This window comes from Dryobates pubescens, chromosome 26 (assembly GCF_014839835.1).
Source record: "Dryobates pubescens isolate bDryPub1 chromosome 26, bDryPub1.pri, whole genome shotgun sequence".
Taxonomy (NCBI): Eukaryota; Metazoa; Chordata; class Aves; order Piciformes; family Picidae; genus Dryobates; species Dryobates pubescens.
Window position 1 is genome coordinate 14,149,321 of NC_071637.1, and position 16,548 is coordinate 14,165,868.

Genomic DNA, 16,548 nt, shown 5'->3' on the forward strand with positions numbered 1-16,548 from the left:
TCTCACCACCTTCAGTGTAAAAGATTTCTTCCTTCTATCTAGTCTGAGTCTCCCCCTTTTAGTTTCATACCATCCCCCCCTTGTCTTGTCACAACAGAACCTACTAAAACCTCTGTCCCCAGCTTTCTAATCAGCCCCTTTCAGCACTGAAAAGCCACCAGAAGGTCTCACTAGAACCTTCTCTTCCTCAGGCTGAACAGCCCCACCTCTCACAGCCCGGCCTCAGCAGCAGAGGGCTTCCAGCGCCTTGCTCATATTGATACTTTGTGCGAGTTAAATCTTTGGAACTCTCACGTATTTCATGTGAAATGAAGGCTAGTTCGTTTGAGGTGCAAATGTAAACTGTTCTTCTCCTGCTTTGGGACAGAGCCCCAAAAAAACCTCTGGTTAAAAAACACAAGGAAGAGCTCTCCCCGCTGGCGAGCTGCGCTGCTGGTCTGCGTTCTGCCGGCTGCCTCCTGCGATCCGACAGGCTCAGTGCGGCACCACCCGCCCCAACCGCGGTGGGCTCGGTGGGAAGCAGGGATGCGGGAAGCGGTGGCAGCCACGGCCGGTGCAACACCCCCCCCTGCGGGCCGGCCCGCCGCGGCGCTGGGCTGGGGGAGCGGGGGGAGCGGGGAAGAACCATGGAGAGGGTCGAAAGGGGGGGTTTGGGTGACACGAAGGGCTGTATCGCGTGTGATGAGGAATCGGTGCGCTATTAAACCTGAAGTGTTCGCGGTGGGAGCGTGCCCAGCACTGCTGGAATTTTTCCTGACCAGTCGAGTCCCCGGCTCGGAGCCCTCCTCGGGTGTGGAGGTGATTAAAGAGGAGTTTGCCCGGGTGGTCCCCACTCTCCCTTCCCTGTGCGAATTCGAGCTCAGGTGGTTGATTGGTATTGATATGGCTCCTATCTTGTGCCATGTTTTAAAATGAGACGTAGATTTTTGGTTAAAGTTGCCGGTGAAAAGCAAACATCAGACTTGTTTGCGATGGTGTCTGTGTGTGAAGCGGGGGAGTGGAGTGGCGCACGGTGTGATCCGGTACCCAGCCGTTAACTCTCGCGAAAGTAAAGTGAATAAATCATGAAAATGCCCGTTTCTAGCAGCAAACGCCCCAAAGCTGCTCGAACAAAGGACCTCCTGATGAGACCCGCCGGGCTGTAGCAGAGGGTCGCTTCTTCCCTTCCCATCCCCGCACTGCTCTCAGCCGCGATCCCCGTCCGCCGGTTAACGCAATCCCTGCATTTCCCCTCCCTCTCCGCTGGATCAGGGCAGCAAGCCCCGATTTGCTGGCACGGAGCTGCACTTTAGCTGCCACCGGTAGAGATTTGTGTGTGTGTGTGCGCGGCTGGGCTGCAACCGGCATTAACAAACCCCCAGCCCGCCCCCCAGCGCAGCCGCCTTCTTCGGTGCGTGGAGAGGAGGGAGGGGGCCGAAGCTGGTGCCCCCGCCGCGGCGGGGCAGCGGGGCCGGCTCTGCGCGGGCGCGGCCGGCGCCGGGCTCGGGGGGAGCTTCCCGCCCGCCTTCCGCGCCTCCCGCCGCCACTTCGGCGGCTCCTCCGAGCAGCACCGCGGCTCCGGCTGAGCTGCCGGGGCCGCTGCCGCGCCCGAGCCACCAATGCGGGGAATATTTGCAGGGAGGCAGCGGCACCGCGGCAGCGGGGAGGGCAGGTGAACTCCGGGGAAAGGAAGGAAGGATGACCGGCGTCGCTGCGATCCTCTTTCTCCTGCAGCTCTTGCCCAGGGTGGAGGGACAGCTCTTCCCAGGTGAGTGCCGCCCGGACTCTCCGCTGCTCCTCGGCGCTCTTTGCCCGGTTTTCCCGGGGTACCCCTAGCTGCGGGGCAGCCAGCTCTAGGGCACGCTGCCTGGTACCCCGAACTCTTCGTTTCATCTCTCCTCAGCCTATTGGCCTGGCACGGAGCTCCCTGTGCAAGCTCTGGATCTTGGCAGGGATGGAAAAGTCGTTCGGAGGTAGCTGGTCGGTGGGGAAGGAGCGGGCTGGTTAGAAGTCGGTATGCGCAGCGGGGCCGTGACTCGAAGCCCACCCTGGGCTATCGGGGATGGTTGTTATTGTCGGGTCCTGCCAGGGCTGTGACAACGGTGTCAGGGTTTGGGACTGGGGAGTTTAGCTCCTCGAAAAGTTGTGTGCACTAGGAGATGAAAGCAGTGGTTTTGTTCTTACATTCAAGGTGTTTGCGACCTTTTTGTGGGGGGAACAGCCTCCCCGAGTCGGCGGTTGGAGCTTGCCCCTGAAGGCTGCGCAGCGCGGGGAGACCGCGGCCGGTCCCTAGGCGAGGGGCTTCGGGGCAGCGGTCGGAAAGCTTTTTTTCTGCCCTTGTATCTCGCAGCTCAAGTAACTTTCTTAGGGGGGCTCAGCTGCTTGGGCTGGCTCCTTCCCAGTTGTCTCTTTCCCTGTCACTCTGAGGTTAAGGAATACTTTGCTCCCTGGCATGTGTACATTAATAGTAGCCGGTTATTTCCCTTCTCCTACAAGTTTCTTTTAGGCATAGTTTGAATTATTTGAAGACGACAGGTGCTTATAGAGTCGCTTTTGTCCTCTTGTGCTATTTTGTCGGTAAAACAGACGTGTGGTCTCGTGTTTTTTTTCTCTTGGGTATTATAATAAAATATTTACTTTCTGTATGTTAAGAAACAATCAGTTGTAACTTTTAGACTTCATATGTTTAGCTTTCTAATTTGTTTTTAAATCAATTCCCCACCTATCTAAGACAAGTCAAGATTTGTTATTCAGCATTGACTAATGTTGGGCTGATTTTCGGTGCTTGTGAGTTGGTTTCGTACTTCCACAGCACCTCAGTTTAGTTCATCTCAAACTGGGAGATTTTCCTTATTTAAGACTAAGAGCTCAGAAGACTTTGTCTTGCTTCTTTCCAACACAAATTGTGAAGAGTGTAGGAGCTGCTGAGTGTGCAGCCAGAGCACAGCATGTCCTTTGAACTCATCTTTTGTGGTGCGAGGTGGCTCAGAAGAAAGTTTCGAGTGTGAAGGGCCAGGCAGGCAGAAGAGAGCCCTGGTGAAGTGAATGTTGTAATCAATCCCATGGTTTGATACCACCACGGTATCGTGTTTACATTGCTAGGCAACTGCACAGACCCGCAGATTTATTGGAAAGGCTGGGAAATCTAACCTAGTTAAATAGCTGCTTCCTTGAGTAAGCAACGTGTGGAGCTCTCTTTTTGCTTCCTATTCCAACTGTGTTTTCGTGTTCTCGACATTTGTCATATCAATTGAGATGAGGTCCTTGGTGTTTAATGAATCACTTAGCCAGATGCGTAGAAAGAAGTGTGTTCTGTGAGGATGGCAAACTTCTAAGAGGGCAGAAGATATTTAAGGGAAATAAGAACATAACGTGAGCTAAACATGCACAGGTGGGGCTTAGCCTGATGTTTTTGTTACTTTCAAAAAGTCAATTGTTTTCTCTAAATAATCAATCCAGTGGCAGTAGTGACCTGGAGGCTTTCTAATCAGCAGTACCTCTTTCCACCTCCTATTTTAGTGTGTTTCTTACCACAGTAAGAAGAGCTCATTCTAAGAGATAATGGTTTCTGAGGCACTTCTATTACTGAAGTCAAAGGAAAATTTTCTCCTCTCTATATATTTGGCGTGAAGTGTAACCGACAGGACTCGGAAACGATGGCTGATTAAAAATGTGGGTTGTGGTTTTTGTTTGTGTGTTTGTTGGTTTTTTGATGGTAAAAAGCGGAGTTTTTCAGCAGCACTTCGTGCCTCAAACGCCAGCGAAGTTTGGAGACTCCAGTTAAAGCCATCTGTGCGCTTTCGAATCTTCCATCAGGTGGTGCTGTCTCCATAACTATTAGGATGCAAATTCCTCCTCTCTCCTGATTGAATTTTTTCAATGCCTAATGTGTTTATTCAGCAGCCTTTTGTTAAACATCCCCAAAAATCACTGTGCAAGAAGTCGGCTGCGTGTTGTTGTTGGGTTTGATTTCTTTTCTTCTATGATAATTGAGCTGAGGAGTAGGAAAGACACAAGTCGAGACAAAATGGTATTCAGTTCCTACCCAACTTGCACAGCTGCTGCTGCTTCGCATCCACGGTGTATAAAACTAGGACTACTACGAAGCAACAGCGGAATGCTGATGGCTTCTTCCTGGAATACCTAGTTTCAGCGTGAGGGAGCTGGTTAACACTTCCTTCTCTGTGTAATTCTGCATTGCATGTGTACCACTTTCTCCCCAGCCAATTACTTTCAGTTGCTGCAGTCTCTGCATTTGTTTCTCTATTTCTGTTTTTTTATATGGAGCCGCTAAACTTTTCCTTAGCATAGGATCAGCTGTGAATTGAATTGCTCTACGTTCCCATAGGAGAGACAGAAGTAACCCTAGGTCACTCTAGTCATTACTGCTTCTCTCAGGGTTTCAGCAATTGAGGAACTTTCCTTAGTGGGAAGTTGCTGCTTTTATTATTTATTTATTCCCCCCCCACCTCCCCTTAAAGCCTGTGTGCAATTTTTCTCCCACCAAATACGTGGAGGAGTCCTGCAGTTGCTGTGTGCTTCGCCATGGTCTGTTTCGTGCGTGTGCGTTTTTAGCAGGGATTAAAGTAATTTGTAGCTGTGAAAAAGCGTTTAAGGGGGAAAGTAGGACAGTGGGTTTATATTGGGACTGATCACCTGAACACCAGATTGCTCTGACACTTATTTTTTCCCTCTGATGTCAGCGTTTGCTTTAATTATTTTTTTTTTCCTCCTCTATGCTGCTCCCTATTTCGCTATGGCAGAGCTCTGGAATGTTTGCACAAGTAGCTGTGCTGCTTGCAAAGGCTGCTGCCACATCATAAAGTTATGGCAACGGATAGCTGATTATACATGGTCTGTCCAGGGAAGATGAAAAGGAAGCAAACTGCAAGGAATTTTTTTGGGGGGGAAGATTAAGTCGTTTGCTAGGAGTTCATTTGCTCACAGCTTTTGCTGTCAGTAAATTGGCAGTGAAAAACGGATCTTTCTGAGCAAGCCACTCTGTGTGGCAATTGTTAACAATGCAGCCATTTAACTCAATAATCACTTTTCACTCCCTCTGGGGAGCTGTTAGCGCAACAATTCAACTTTATTTTTCATTCCTGGCTGGCTTGATTTGTTTTCTAATACATAAACAATTACTATTAAAAAGGTGGATGTTGTGAAGCTGCCTGTTTCGGCAGCGGCAGGGAAAGGTCACTGTGTGCATTAAGGTGATTATGAATCTCTGAGTGATCATCTTTCTCTTTTATAAATGCAGATCCCTTTTTTGTCACAATCCAGCCCTTCAGAAAGTCCCTCGGCTCTGCTTTTCTCATTTAATTGTGCTTTTTCAGTCAGCTCTGCTCTGTGTGCAGGCCCATGTGCTCTGGTTTTCATTAATATTATGAGAATGATTTGGGACACTTACTGGAGAATATTACAGCATTTTTTAGAAGGCACCATCATCTGTTACCATGGAAACCAAAATAGTGTAAAGATGTAGGTCTGAGGCTTTGTGAACCTCAAAAGATATGGACAGGGGTTGTTTCTTATAGGAATGATTACTTTTGGATATAAAATCCAGTTAACTGGGGAGAAGAAAAGGAAATAAATTGATCTGTTCAGCATTGCACTGACAATCCTTCTTTTGAATAACATTCAGCACAGAAGAATCAGTGTCTGATTCTTGCTCTGTGTGTTTTGTTAGGGTTTTTTTTTGGTTTTGCTGTGTTGGTTTTTTTTTTTTCCCTTAAGCTCATTATTTATCACAATAGTTGTTTTATGCCTCTGGTAATTTTCTTTGTAATTTTTTACATGAGGTAAACAAATGTGTATTGGCAACTTTTGTGCTTGAAAGTACTGAATGTGGAATGGAGAGGTGTGCAGCATTAGCACTGGAGCTTATGTATTTTGGCAATGAACAAATCTGAGACTGACATGGCCCTGGTAAAATGATGTCTATAAAATGGACACTGTCATCTGAAATTCACCTCCCCAAGGTGTATGTATGGCTTTGCTCAGTAACGTGAGCTGTGTTTTGCCATAGAGATGCTGAAGCCTGGTTAGCATTCCTAAAAACTCCTGCGATGTTTGGGTGAGGAGCAGCAAGAGGGTGTGTGGCTGGCTATATAAAGCATATGTCCTTTAGAGTTTAGTTTTTTTGTGTGTGGAAGCTGCTTCAGTCTGTTTCCTTGCTGTCTTGCAATGCATAGATAAAAACATGTAACAAAGCTTCTAAAACGTGCTTGCAGGTGCAGTCATAGTTGAGATCTTCCTTGCAGGTGTTTTAAGCAGCAGCAGCATACAGGGCTCACCTGCTGTTAGAAACTGACCCAAGCTGTAGTCCAGATTTCCTGCTGTGATGCAAGAAACCTCCTGTGCTCACCACTGCCTGAGTGCCAGAGGGCTCTACTGCCACAAAGAACAGCTGCTGGCTTGACATTTCTTGGCTCTGTGGTATCATTCTTGAGATGAATGTGGTATACTTGGCTTTTATGGTATTTCTTGAACACTTTATGGAGCAGTGTTACTTGGCTCATTTATGCCAGTGTATTTGGCCAAGAATCACTTTCTTCCACTACCACTCACATTTCTTAGTTCTCTAATTTTTCTTCAGATGGTTCTCTCCCTGTCTGTGCCTGTTAGTGCTACTTGGATATTGGTCTGCTTAGATGATACCTGCTTTTGGGGGGAAATGTTACCTACTTGAAAATCTGTACTCCTGACCTACTGCCTTCCCATCCCTGTTACCTTTTACTTTTGAATGCCACTTGTTTCCTACTCCTTCAAGATAAACCTAGAGGAAAAGAGCAACCCAACAAGAAAGATACTGAGGTGCTAGAACAGGTCCAGAGAAAGTAAGCAAAGGTGTTGAAGGGTCTGGAGAGTGGATCTTCTGAGGAGTGGCTGAGGGAACTGGGGTTGTTCAGTTCAGGAATAGGAGGCTGAAGGGAGATCTCTCTCTACAACTGCCTGAAAGGAGGTTTGAGTGAGGTGGGGATTGTTCTCTTCTCCCAAAAAAACAAGCGATAGGATTAGAGGAAATGGCCTGAAGTTGCACCAGGGGAGGTTTTGGTTGGAGATTAGGTGAAACCTCCTCCCTGTAAGGGTTCTCAACCACTGGAACGGGTTTCTCAGGGAGTTGGTTGAATCCCCATCCCTGGAGGTGTTTAAAAGATACAGAGATGCAGTGTTAAGGGACATGGTTTAGCACCAGCCTTGGTAGAGTTAGAGAATGGTTGGTTGGACTCGATCTTAAAGTTCTTTTCCAACCAAAAGAATTCTACAACTATGCACACTGCAGGAGAGGACACACAGAGGTGGTGAACGTTGTCAATGGCATCTGTAAGGACTTCTCATACCCTGGCCCTGCCTTTCTGTACACTCATAATTATATAACAAACAATTACTTCTAGTGTTCATTATTGCAAGTTCTAAAGATCATATATCTTCATGGTAGAGGAGACAATTACTATGCCTTAATCAGACTATACATCATTTAATCAGACCCACTTGTTTTTTAATATCCAGTAAATACATCCTCATCTATCACAGCGTGGCTCAGATGTCAGATACTTTTCAATCTGGATGGCAGAGCATTGCACATGCCAGAATTAAATGCTGATAAGTCAGTTCAATAAAACAAGGACCTTTTGGAGACAGAAGACTGTAAGTGATGTTTAGTCTTACAGTTAAAGAGGATGTAATCTGGGGGGAACAGAAACATATCTACTTGTGAACAAGGCCTGGTAAATAGGAAAAGAAAACCCATGAAGAGTGAACCTACTTAGTGCTGCTCTGTTTTTCTTGTTTGTTTGTTGCTTGCTTGGGTTTGTTTGTTTGGTGTTTTTTTTAACCTAGTGCTTGTAAATCAATCCAAGGCCAGCCACTTGATTTCTTCTCTCCAGCTAGATCTCTCTGGGACTGAGAGTTGAAGCCGACGTGGTGAATACTGCCACAGTTTGAAGTGGCGCAGCTCATGTTGCTAAAGAATGATTGAGCTGCTTATGAATTTTGGGAGGATGGGATCTGGCTTTTGTTCCTTGATGTATTTTTTTGGTGTGTGTTGTTTAGTGTTTTTTTTAAGTTCATTTTGCAGCAGAGCTGTGGGGTTTGACAGCTGATGACATTGTGTGGGCACAGATCGGTGCTGCAGCCTGAGCAACCTATGGTTACGCAAACCTTGATTCAGCTGTGCTGTTTCCTTTGTACTACAAGCACTCCAAGTATCCCCCTGTCTCCTGTTTTGTTAGCTGAAATGTCTGCAGAGCCCACCTAACAGAGGAAAGAGAGTTTGCCATATTTCTTAACTTACATCCTTGTCATAATCTCAGCTTTATTTCTGGGTAGTTAAATCGGTGGGAAGCAGCTCTTGGCTGCTAATTCAGCTAAGGAGGCTGTTTCACTCTGCAATGTTGTAAAGAACAACAGTTTCAAGAGTATTACAACTTAATCCAGGGTTTATCCATTTTTTACATTGGGGATCAATCCTTCTCTCTCTTTGAATGTAACGAAAACATCACTACCTGCCTGAGCAGAAGTAGATCTTCATGTTGTACTGGGAATGGTGCTCTTCAGTGTTGTGCTTTTAACTCCAGTACTGCTGAACTCTCTTAGTATTGACTCAAAGGTCAGCCCCTCAATAATGGAGGGGGGTGGATAGAAGGGCCTGAAGAGGCAAATACAGCAGTTGTGTGCAGTGTGGTTTCAGGTTGTCTTCTTAATGAAAAACCATGGAGCTGGAAATGGTGTTGGGACCATGTGAGGGGGTTTTTTAATTTGGAAAGATACTGAAGAAAGGTAAAGTATTGCTTGGCAGAGTATGTGTGTACTCATGCATATACACATATATGTGTACACATAGTAGAAGTAGGGTGTGAAGATGAAGCCAGGGAGGAAGAAGGGCATTAAAGCCATTTGACTGCTATATAGATGGGTCTGTCCTCAGTTAGAAATACACTTATTGGAGCTGCAGCAGCATTTGCTGGATAAGCAGAAGAGCATTTCTGTCAGCAAGATAGCAAGCTGCTGTGCTAGGTGGTTCATTTCTCCAGAGGAGGGATTTGCTGTCAATGTGTGCCCATTTGTGTGCTGGCAGCCCAAATCTTATTCTGCATTTCTAGGTGTGAATTCAGTGCTTTAAGAAACAGTTGTTGATGCATCTGGAAAGTGTAATGTATTTCCAGCACAAACAGTTGTTTCTCAGGGAAATAGTTCTTGTTTGGTTTTTTGGTGTTGTGTTGTTGTTTTTTTTCAGAGGTGTGTGGCTGAAAGAAGTGTGTGTGTGTGTATATATGTTAAAAAAACCAACACAATTCAAACAAAACTAACACTAACACAAAAGAATAAAATAAAAAATAACCAAATGAAAAAACCCAACCCCAAACCCTAAGACAAGAGGCTGTGTATATCACAGAAGGGGGCAAATTGAAAGGGACCTCTGAGGATCACCTAGTCTAAGCCCTCTGCTAAAGCAGGGTCACCCACAGCAGGTTGCCCAGGATCACAACGATCAGGTGGGTTTGGAATCTCTCCAGAGAAGGAGACTTCACAACCTCTCAGGGCAGCCTGCTCCAGGGCTCCAGCAGCCTCACAGGAGAGAATTTTTCCCTTGTGTTTGGATCTCTCCTGTCCATTGCTGGCTCGCGGTGAACTTGTGCACCAGCAATTCCAGGTCCTTCTCTGCAGAGCTGCTTCCCAGCCATTCAGTCGCTCACCTGCACTCACCTCTCCAGGAGCAGGATCTTACACTTGCCCTTGTTCAGCTTTGCGGGGTTCCTAACCGATGTATGTTACGTGTATGTGTGATGCTACACTTGACTGCATTGGCTTGGTGTCAAGAATTTTCCTTGCTTTGTTCTTAAGAACTGAAAAGCACCAATATGCACATTCAGGAGCTGTTCCCAGGGTTTCCCACGCAAGCCCACCTGCTTGCAAAAGCTGCACGTACCTGGGCTTCTGTACTAGCAGGGGTACCTGCTGTCTCTAGCTTTTAACTTGAATGTGTTTGTAAGCTGGCTGAGCAGGAGAGCTCATTGCCTTCCTTCTCATGCTGGACTTGATAGACAGTTGTCAGTCTGTCACTGTATCAAGCCATCTCTCCTACTGAGCATCCTTAATAGAAAGTCCTTTTTTTTCCTCCACTTTATTGTTTATTAAACCTAATGAGATCGCTTTACTGTAAACATCTGAAGAGCCAACTGTGTTAAATGCTTCAGAGGCACAAATGACTCATTTTTGTACCCTGAAGAACATTTTCATCTAGCAGTTGTATGAGAGAGGAACAACAGAAGAAATGGAGCAGCAAGGGTGGCAGCTGATGTTTGAGGGGGGTGTTAGTTACTGCGAAGGTGATGGGAAGGCAAGTATGATGAGATGATAGCAGTAGGAAAAGGAAGGGAGCAAGTCTGAAAAGAAACATGAAAGCTAAGAGGAGCCTGACAGGATGGAAACTGTGAGGAAGCAGACATGAAATAAAGCTCAGAAATCGGCTGCTGTTCCTGGTGCTTGCAGGCTTGGAGGGTGGCTGGCACTGCCATCATCTGTCATCTCCCTCCCTCTTAGCTTAACTGTCAGCCAAAGTGATTTCTAGCCAGCTTGTTCCTGCAGCGTTTGGTCTTTAGGTCGAACCATGGGCTGCACTGCCTAGGTTTTATTGTCCTTCCCCAGTTTCACAGCAACATTTTCTCCAGCTGGTTGAGCCTATCTCTTCACAAACCAAACCAATAGGTTTATTTTGAATTGACTAGCAGCCTGTTCCTGGTCACTTAGAAAAGGTATGTATTGAATTTGCTAGTTGCTAATATTTTGAGAGCCTAAAACACGCTTGAAGCAGTTTTCACTCTTGTTACTTCAGCTCAGCTCCTAGTTCAGGGATCTGCTCCTGCTTACTTTGTATCAGTAATGAAAAAGAGTAGGCATGCAAAGGGAAAAGACTTTGATCTTTGCCCTCTGAAAAGCACCACTGTGCATCCCTGTGGACACTAAGAGTAGCTCACCAGGATAGCAGCTCCGTCTGGATTCCCAAGCGCATTGCTGGGCTTGCCTCACATTCTGTGCCAGGCAGCCCAGATGTGATGCACAGCTTTGCACAGTGGCCAAATCCAATTAAATGTCCAGGAGTCATTATGTCCAGTGGCAACCTAAAGCCAAGTGCTCATCTTTGCTCCTTCCCTTCAATAATTAATTTTTTTTCCCAACCTCAGTGTCAGTTTGAGGCAGACCTTTTTCTGGCATTGTTGGCTCTGACTAAACAGGATGTAATGTCCTGATAAATTTGACTTTCAGATCGGTGGCTTCCTGCTCTCCTGTGGTTTGGCTGTTCATTGCCAGCACTGACTCATTCCCTTCAGGGCAAGTGGATCTCTGGAGGCAGCCTGCAGCGCTCTGCTTGCGTCCTGCCTGTGAAAGGTAGAGAGGCAGCGCTGGCCCCTTTGCTTGCCAGGCAGATATTTCATGTTCCTCCTGCCTGCAAATGCATGCAGAGAGCTATTGCCAGGGATGCTGCTGACTGCTTGGATGCTGCCTAGTTGAACTGGACCCGCTATTTAATTTCTGTGTGTGAGGAAGATTTAATGAAATCTAGGACCAGTTAAAAAGTTTCCACAAATGTGATCTGAAATCGATTTGTGGGGGAAGAGCTGTTCTGAACGGAGCCATTCCCCTGCAGTTCTTGAGATTCAAACATTCCAGCATGAATTGGAAAAAAATAATCCATATTATCTAGTAGAAAATAATAGGGTTTCAGTAAATCTTGTGGGGAGCCTTATGTGTACGTTGGAAAGGGATTTCTGCTGTGAAAGGGGTGGTCCAAACACCGCTCCAGCTTCCTGAAGAAACGAGGTTCTGTGAGCAACAGGGTCTCCTGGATGAAGAGTAAATATATTTTCATGATTAAAAGCTGGGAGGTGGTGAATGTGCTCACAGATAGCAGCACGTGGTAGAGATAACCAGAGGAGCGGAAAGCCTGGAAATAAACAAACACACTGTCTCTGCTGGCACAGGGATAACCCTGGAGACTGCCAAGGCCAGAGCCTGCAAAAATAAGAAAGTATAATTAATTGTCCTTAAGTGAACCTACCAAGCAAAAATAACCCTTTGAAAATAAGCTCTCAGCTTTGCATCTTTTATTATGAAGCATTTAATGTTCTGTAATGTGCTTATGAACATCTCTGTGCGTATTTGGTGCAAAGAATCAGCACACTGAGTATAGCTGCAGTGGGTGTCTGGCTACAAAGGTCTTCAGAGGGCTGAAGCACCTCTCCTGTAAAGCCAGGTGGAAAGCATTGGAGCTTTTCAGCCTGGAGAAGAGAAGGCTCTGGGTCGGCCTTACAGCTGCTTTTCAGTATCTGAAGACTTGGGAGGGACTGTTTAGAAGAGCTTGTAGTGACAGGATGAGGGGCAATGCTTTAAAATTGGAGCAGGGGAGATTTAGGTTGGATATTTGGAGGAAGCTCTTTACTGTGAGGATAGTGAAATACTGGAACAGGTTGCCCAGAGAGGAGATTGGACATGGCACTTGGTGCCATGGTCTAGTCATGAGGTCTGTGGAGACAGGTTGGACTCGATCCTCGAGGTCTCTTCCAACCTCAGTTATGCTGTGATACTGTGGTGGATGCCCCATCCCTGGAGACATTTCATGGTCAAAGTTGGTGTGGCCCTGGGAAACCTCATCTAGTTGCAGGTGTCCCTGCTGTCTTCAGGTGGAGTTGAATAAGAAGATCTTTGAGGGTCCCTTCCAACCCAATCCATTTATGATACTCTGGTACTTTGGATTTCACTCAACAATACAAAATTATTTCTCCAAATGGCTGAGAAGTAAGTTTTCAACAACGCCTTGGTGGTGTTTGAGGATCATTTGGCAGTTCTCTCTTCCTTCCAGTGGTTCCTATGCTTGTGTTGATGTGAAGAACCCTGATGGCAAGAAAGCAGAGAAGTGTTACTCTCCCCACAGGCTCTGTGCTGATGGTCTTCTGTTGCTGACAGAATGCTAAATAAATGAGTGAGGTTTTCATTGAGAGAAGCACTGCAGTTCCTTGGATCACTTAGTATAATTCCCAGTGGCTTCTGACTTGAGGGTGACTTGCAGATGTTTAGGACCTGAAGTATGCAGGAAGCAACAGAAGTAGTATGAACAGATAAGTTTGGAGCCTATCCTCCTTGCCAGGTGCAATTCCTGTCAGAATTTGTCCAAAATGAGTGCTTGGATAGTATCTAGTGCATGTAATAATTTACCTGTCATGTGCTTCCTTGGTACAGGGGATGGCACAAAGATTCCTTATTGATGTTGGAAGGAAAGAGTTAAACTTTTGCACTGAGTAAGCTTATAATGAACTGCTGTGAAACCAGGATAGCAAGAATAGAAGGTCTTTAAAGAGTGGGATGTGCTCAAATGTTAAAATAATCAGAAACAAGACACAGTAACTAAAGACAGTAAAAGTCTGTCAACCATTGCCTTGTTCTGGCTTCTTTACATAAACCAGAGATGGATTTGGACAGAGATCAAACTATTGATGTTTCTTCTCCATAACCTGTGGGGATTTTAATAATAAACCTCTAGGAGGAGAGCTTAATTGTCAATGTATGTCAGTGACTTCTTATAAGGGCTTGTAGTGATGGGATGAGAAGGAATGGCTTTAATCTGGAAGAGGGCAGATTTGGACTGGAGATTAGGAAGTAATTCTTGCCAGTGAGGGTGGAGATACACTGGAACAGGTTGCCAAGGGAGATCATGGATGCCCCCTCCCTGGAAGGTGTTCAAGGCCAGGTTGGATGAGGCCTTGAGCAACCAGGGACATCACTAGCCCTGGTGTCCCTGCCAATGGCAGGGGAGTTGGAACTGGATGATCTTTAAGGTGCCTTCCAACCCAAACCATTCTGTGATCCTATGACCACCTTACCATAATGAATTAAGTATAATGAATGGATGGAGTGTGTGTGAAAAGATTGATGTGATGTAAAATCCTATAACCAATCTTACATAATTTATTTACTTGAACTGTGTATAAACTGCTGCTGTTTCAGCTCAAGGGGGCTGTATTTGTGATTTATTGCCCAGCATCCATTTCTGCAGAAGGGAAATAACCCAAAAATCTCAACTCTGTCAATTTGCTTTGCACACCGTAGGGTAAAGGGCCCTTTTTCTTGGAACTGCATCATCAGAATCAGACTTCAGACACAATTTCCATTAAAGTTCAGCACAGAAGTTCACTCACAGACAGAGAGATCTGCCATTGGAATGTGCTGCCCAGGGAGGTGGTGGAGTCACCATCACTGGAGGTGTTTAGGAAGAGCCTGGATGAGGCACTTGGTGACGTGGTTTAGTCGATTAGATGGTGTTGGGTGATAGGTTGGACTTGATGATCTCAAAGGTCTTTTCCAACCTGGTTAATTCTATTCTATATAAATGTAGTTCCTTTGTCAGTTTTTCTTAGTGAAGGTAAACTTTAGAAACCTGTCTGTTGGAGAAAGAATGCCAGAGTTGAGAAACACAGGAGAAATTTAGCCCAGTCTTGGTAAGTACTGCAGCTTAGATCCAGAGTAAATATAAACAGAGTTATTTTGAGTGGATGAGAGAAACTGGGAGTGATTAATGCTGAGATTTGGAGAGGACTGACAATTGACAGCACATTTACATGCGGCTGAATACCAATGTGAAAAGCAGCAAGCGCGCTAAAGACAGAATATGCCACCTGCTCTGTACGTAGCTTAAAAACAGCGCCTGCCTGGGCTCTTTTCTGTTTGGAATATTCCACTCGGCCCCTAACATTGCCTTATTCCTGGAAGTGAATCAAGCTGCACCAGAAGAGGTTTAGGCTGGATGTTAGGAAGAAATTCTTCACAGAAGGAGTAATTGGCCATTGGAATGTGCTGCCCAGGGCGGTGGTGGAATCACCATCACTGGAAGTGTTTAAAAGGAGACTGGATGAGGCACTTAGTGCCATGGTTTAGTTGATTAGATGGTGTTGGGTGATAGGTTGGACTTGATCTCAAAGGTCTTTTCCAACCTGGTTAACTCTGTTCTGATAAATTAAAGAATTGAGAATACCTCCAAGGCACAGCAGTTTCTTCACTTCTGGACAAAGATTTACTGTATCTAAATACATCCAGCTTCTGGACCTGTGACTGAGATTGGAACTGTGAAGGGAGAGCACCTCAGAGGGAGGCAAGGGGAGGAAGGAAGAATTCTTTAACAGAATGAGATTAAAACAAGAGAATACTTTGAGTATTAGGAAAATCTTATTGCAGATCCATGAGGCTGTGGAATTGTGTCTCAAAGGAAATGCTGGAAACTGTTGCCTGAGTCATTTTAATTTAAACGGGAGAAAACAGTTCACTACCTTCTGCAGAGGACTAAGAATACTGCACTGTTTGTTTGGGTAGATTTACATAGAAAACAAATAGAATAATAATCCACTGCAGGTTTTTTCCCCTAAATTTTGAACTTTGTTATAATGCTGTTGGAGGGAAAAGAGGAGGAGGTATAGTGAGGACAGAGAGTGAGGATGCTGTATTTAGCATACAGTAAGTGTAAGTGATGTTAACACTTACTAATGCCTCTCCGAGGTGTTTTTAATTCATCTGATTAATTGTTGTGTTAAATCTGTTAAATATCAGCAGCATTACAATGAAGTCAAGATTGCAGGATTGCATCTTGTCCCCCCTCCAAATTCCTCCCACTCCAAGTCTGACTTAATGTGATTTAACCTGAAGCCAAACATGGGGTGCATCATTTAAAACCAAAACCACTGTAAATGCCATATATGATTTGTAGGTGCTAAAAAGGTACATGGTGTACAGGTTGGGGAGAGGAGGAGTGGTAAGTGTTTGATGTCTGGTTTCTGCATCAGAGTTTCACAGTGATTCTGCGTGAGCTCTTGCAGCCAAACTTTGCCCAGTCAGAGCCAGCTGTTACCCCTGGTGGGCCCTAAGCTGAGACCCTGTAACATTCAAAAGGGCTTTAAAAGTTGTCTCTGCAGCTGAAATTGGTGCTGCTGTGCTTCCTGTGCATGGGTTTGATGCAGGTTTCTGAAGCCCCTGCAGACTTCTGGGTGCTTCAAATGGGAAGCATGGAGTTAGCACAGATCTTTTCCTTCATCTCTTTGAGTCCCTCAAAAGGGAAGGGTTGAGCACAGCGCTGTGAGGTGGGGTGCTGAGTGCATCTGTGAATGTTTGTGAAGGATCAGGAATTCTATATCTGGAGAGAAATCTGAGAGGAAATTAATACTTCTCTCTGTGGAGATCAGTTTGCATAGCGTGCACTAAATAATGCATGGGGCCACAGAGCTAACAATAAGAATAAAGCAAAATATTGAATAGCTGCTCGTTCAGTAAGTGCCATCCATCTTTTGCATGGAATAACAAAAGGCCCTGTGGCAGAAAAGAGTGTGTGATCAGGTAAATCTTTAAAAGTCAGATCTACAAGGGGATTGATACAGGGTTTTGTGGACAGGCTGCTGTTAGGGCAATTAATACCCTTCAGAGTGCTGCTGTTAACAGTCTTACTCTTTCCTTAGATTCCTTTGTGGTGGGGATGCCCATCACATTTAGGTTTAGGTTGGACATTAGGAAAATTCTTCTTCCCTGAAA

The 16,548-nt window shown here is 45.5% G+C and overlaps 1 protein-coding gene across 1 annotated transcript in view; it reads left to right on the plus strand.

Moving 5' to 3' along the window:
- The first annotated feature begins 1,476 nt into the window (after nt 1-1,476).
- Nucleotides 1,477-16,548, plus strand: part of PTPRT (protein tyrosine phosphatase receptor type T) — a 435,070-nt gene continuing 419,998 nt past the window's right edge. Inside the window, exon 1 of the mRNA XM_054173729.1 lies at nt 1,477-1,747. Within this exon, the coding sequence (XP_054029704.1) occupies nt 1,678-1,747 (70 nt within the window). The 5' untranslated portion in view covers nt 1,477-1,677. The remainder of the gene's footprint in view (nt 1,748-16,548) is intronic.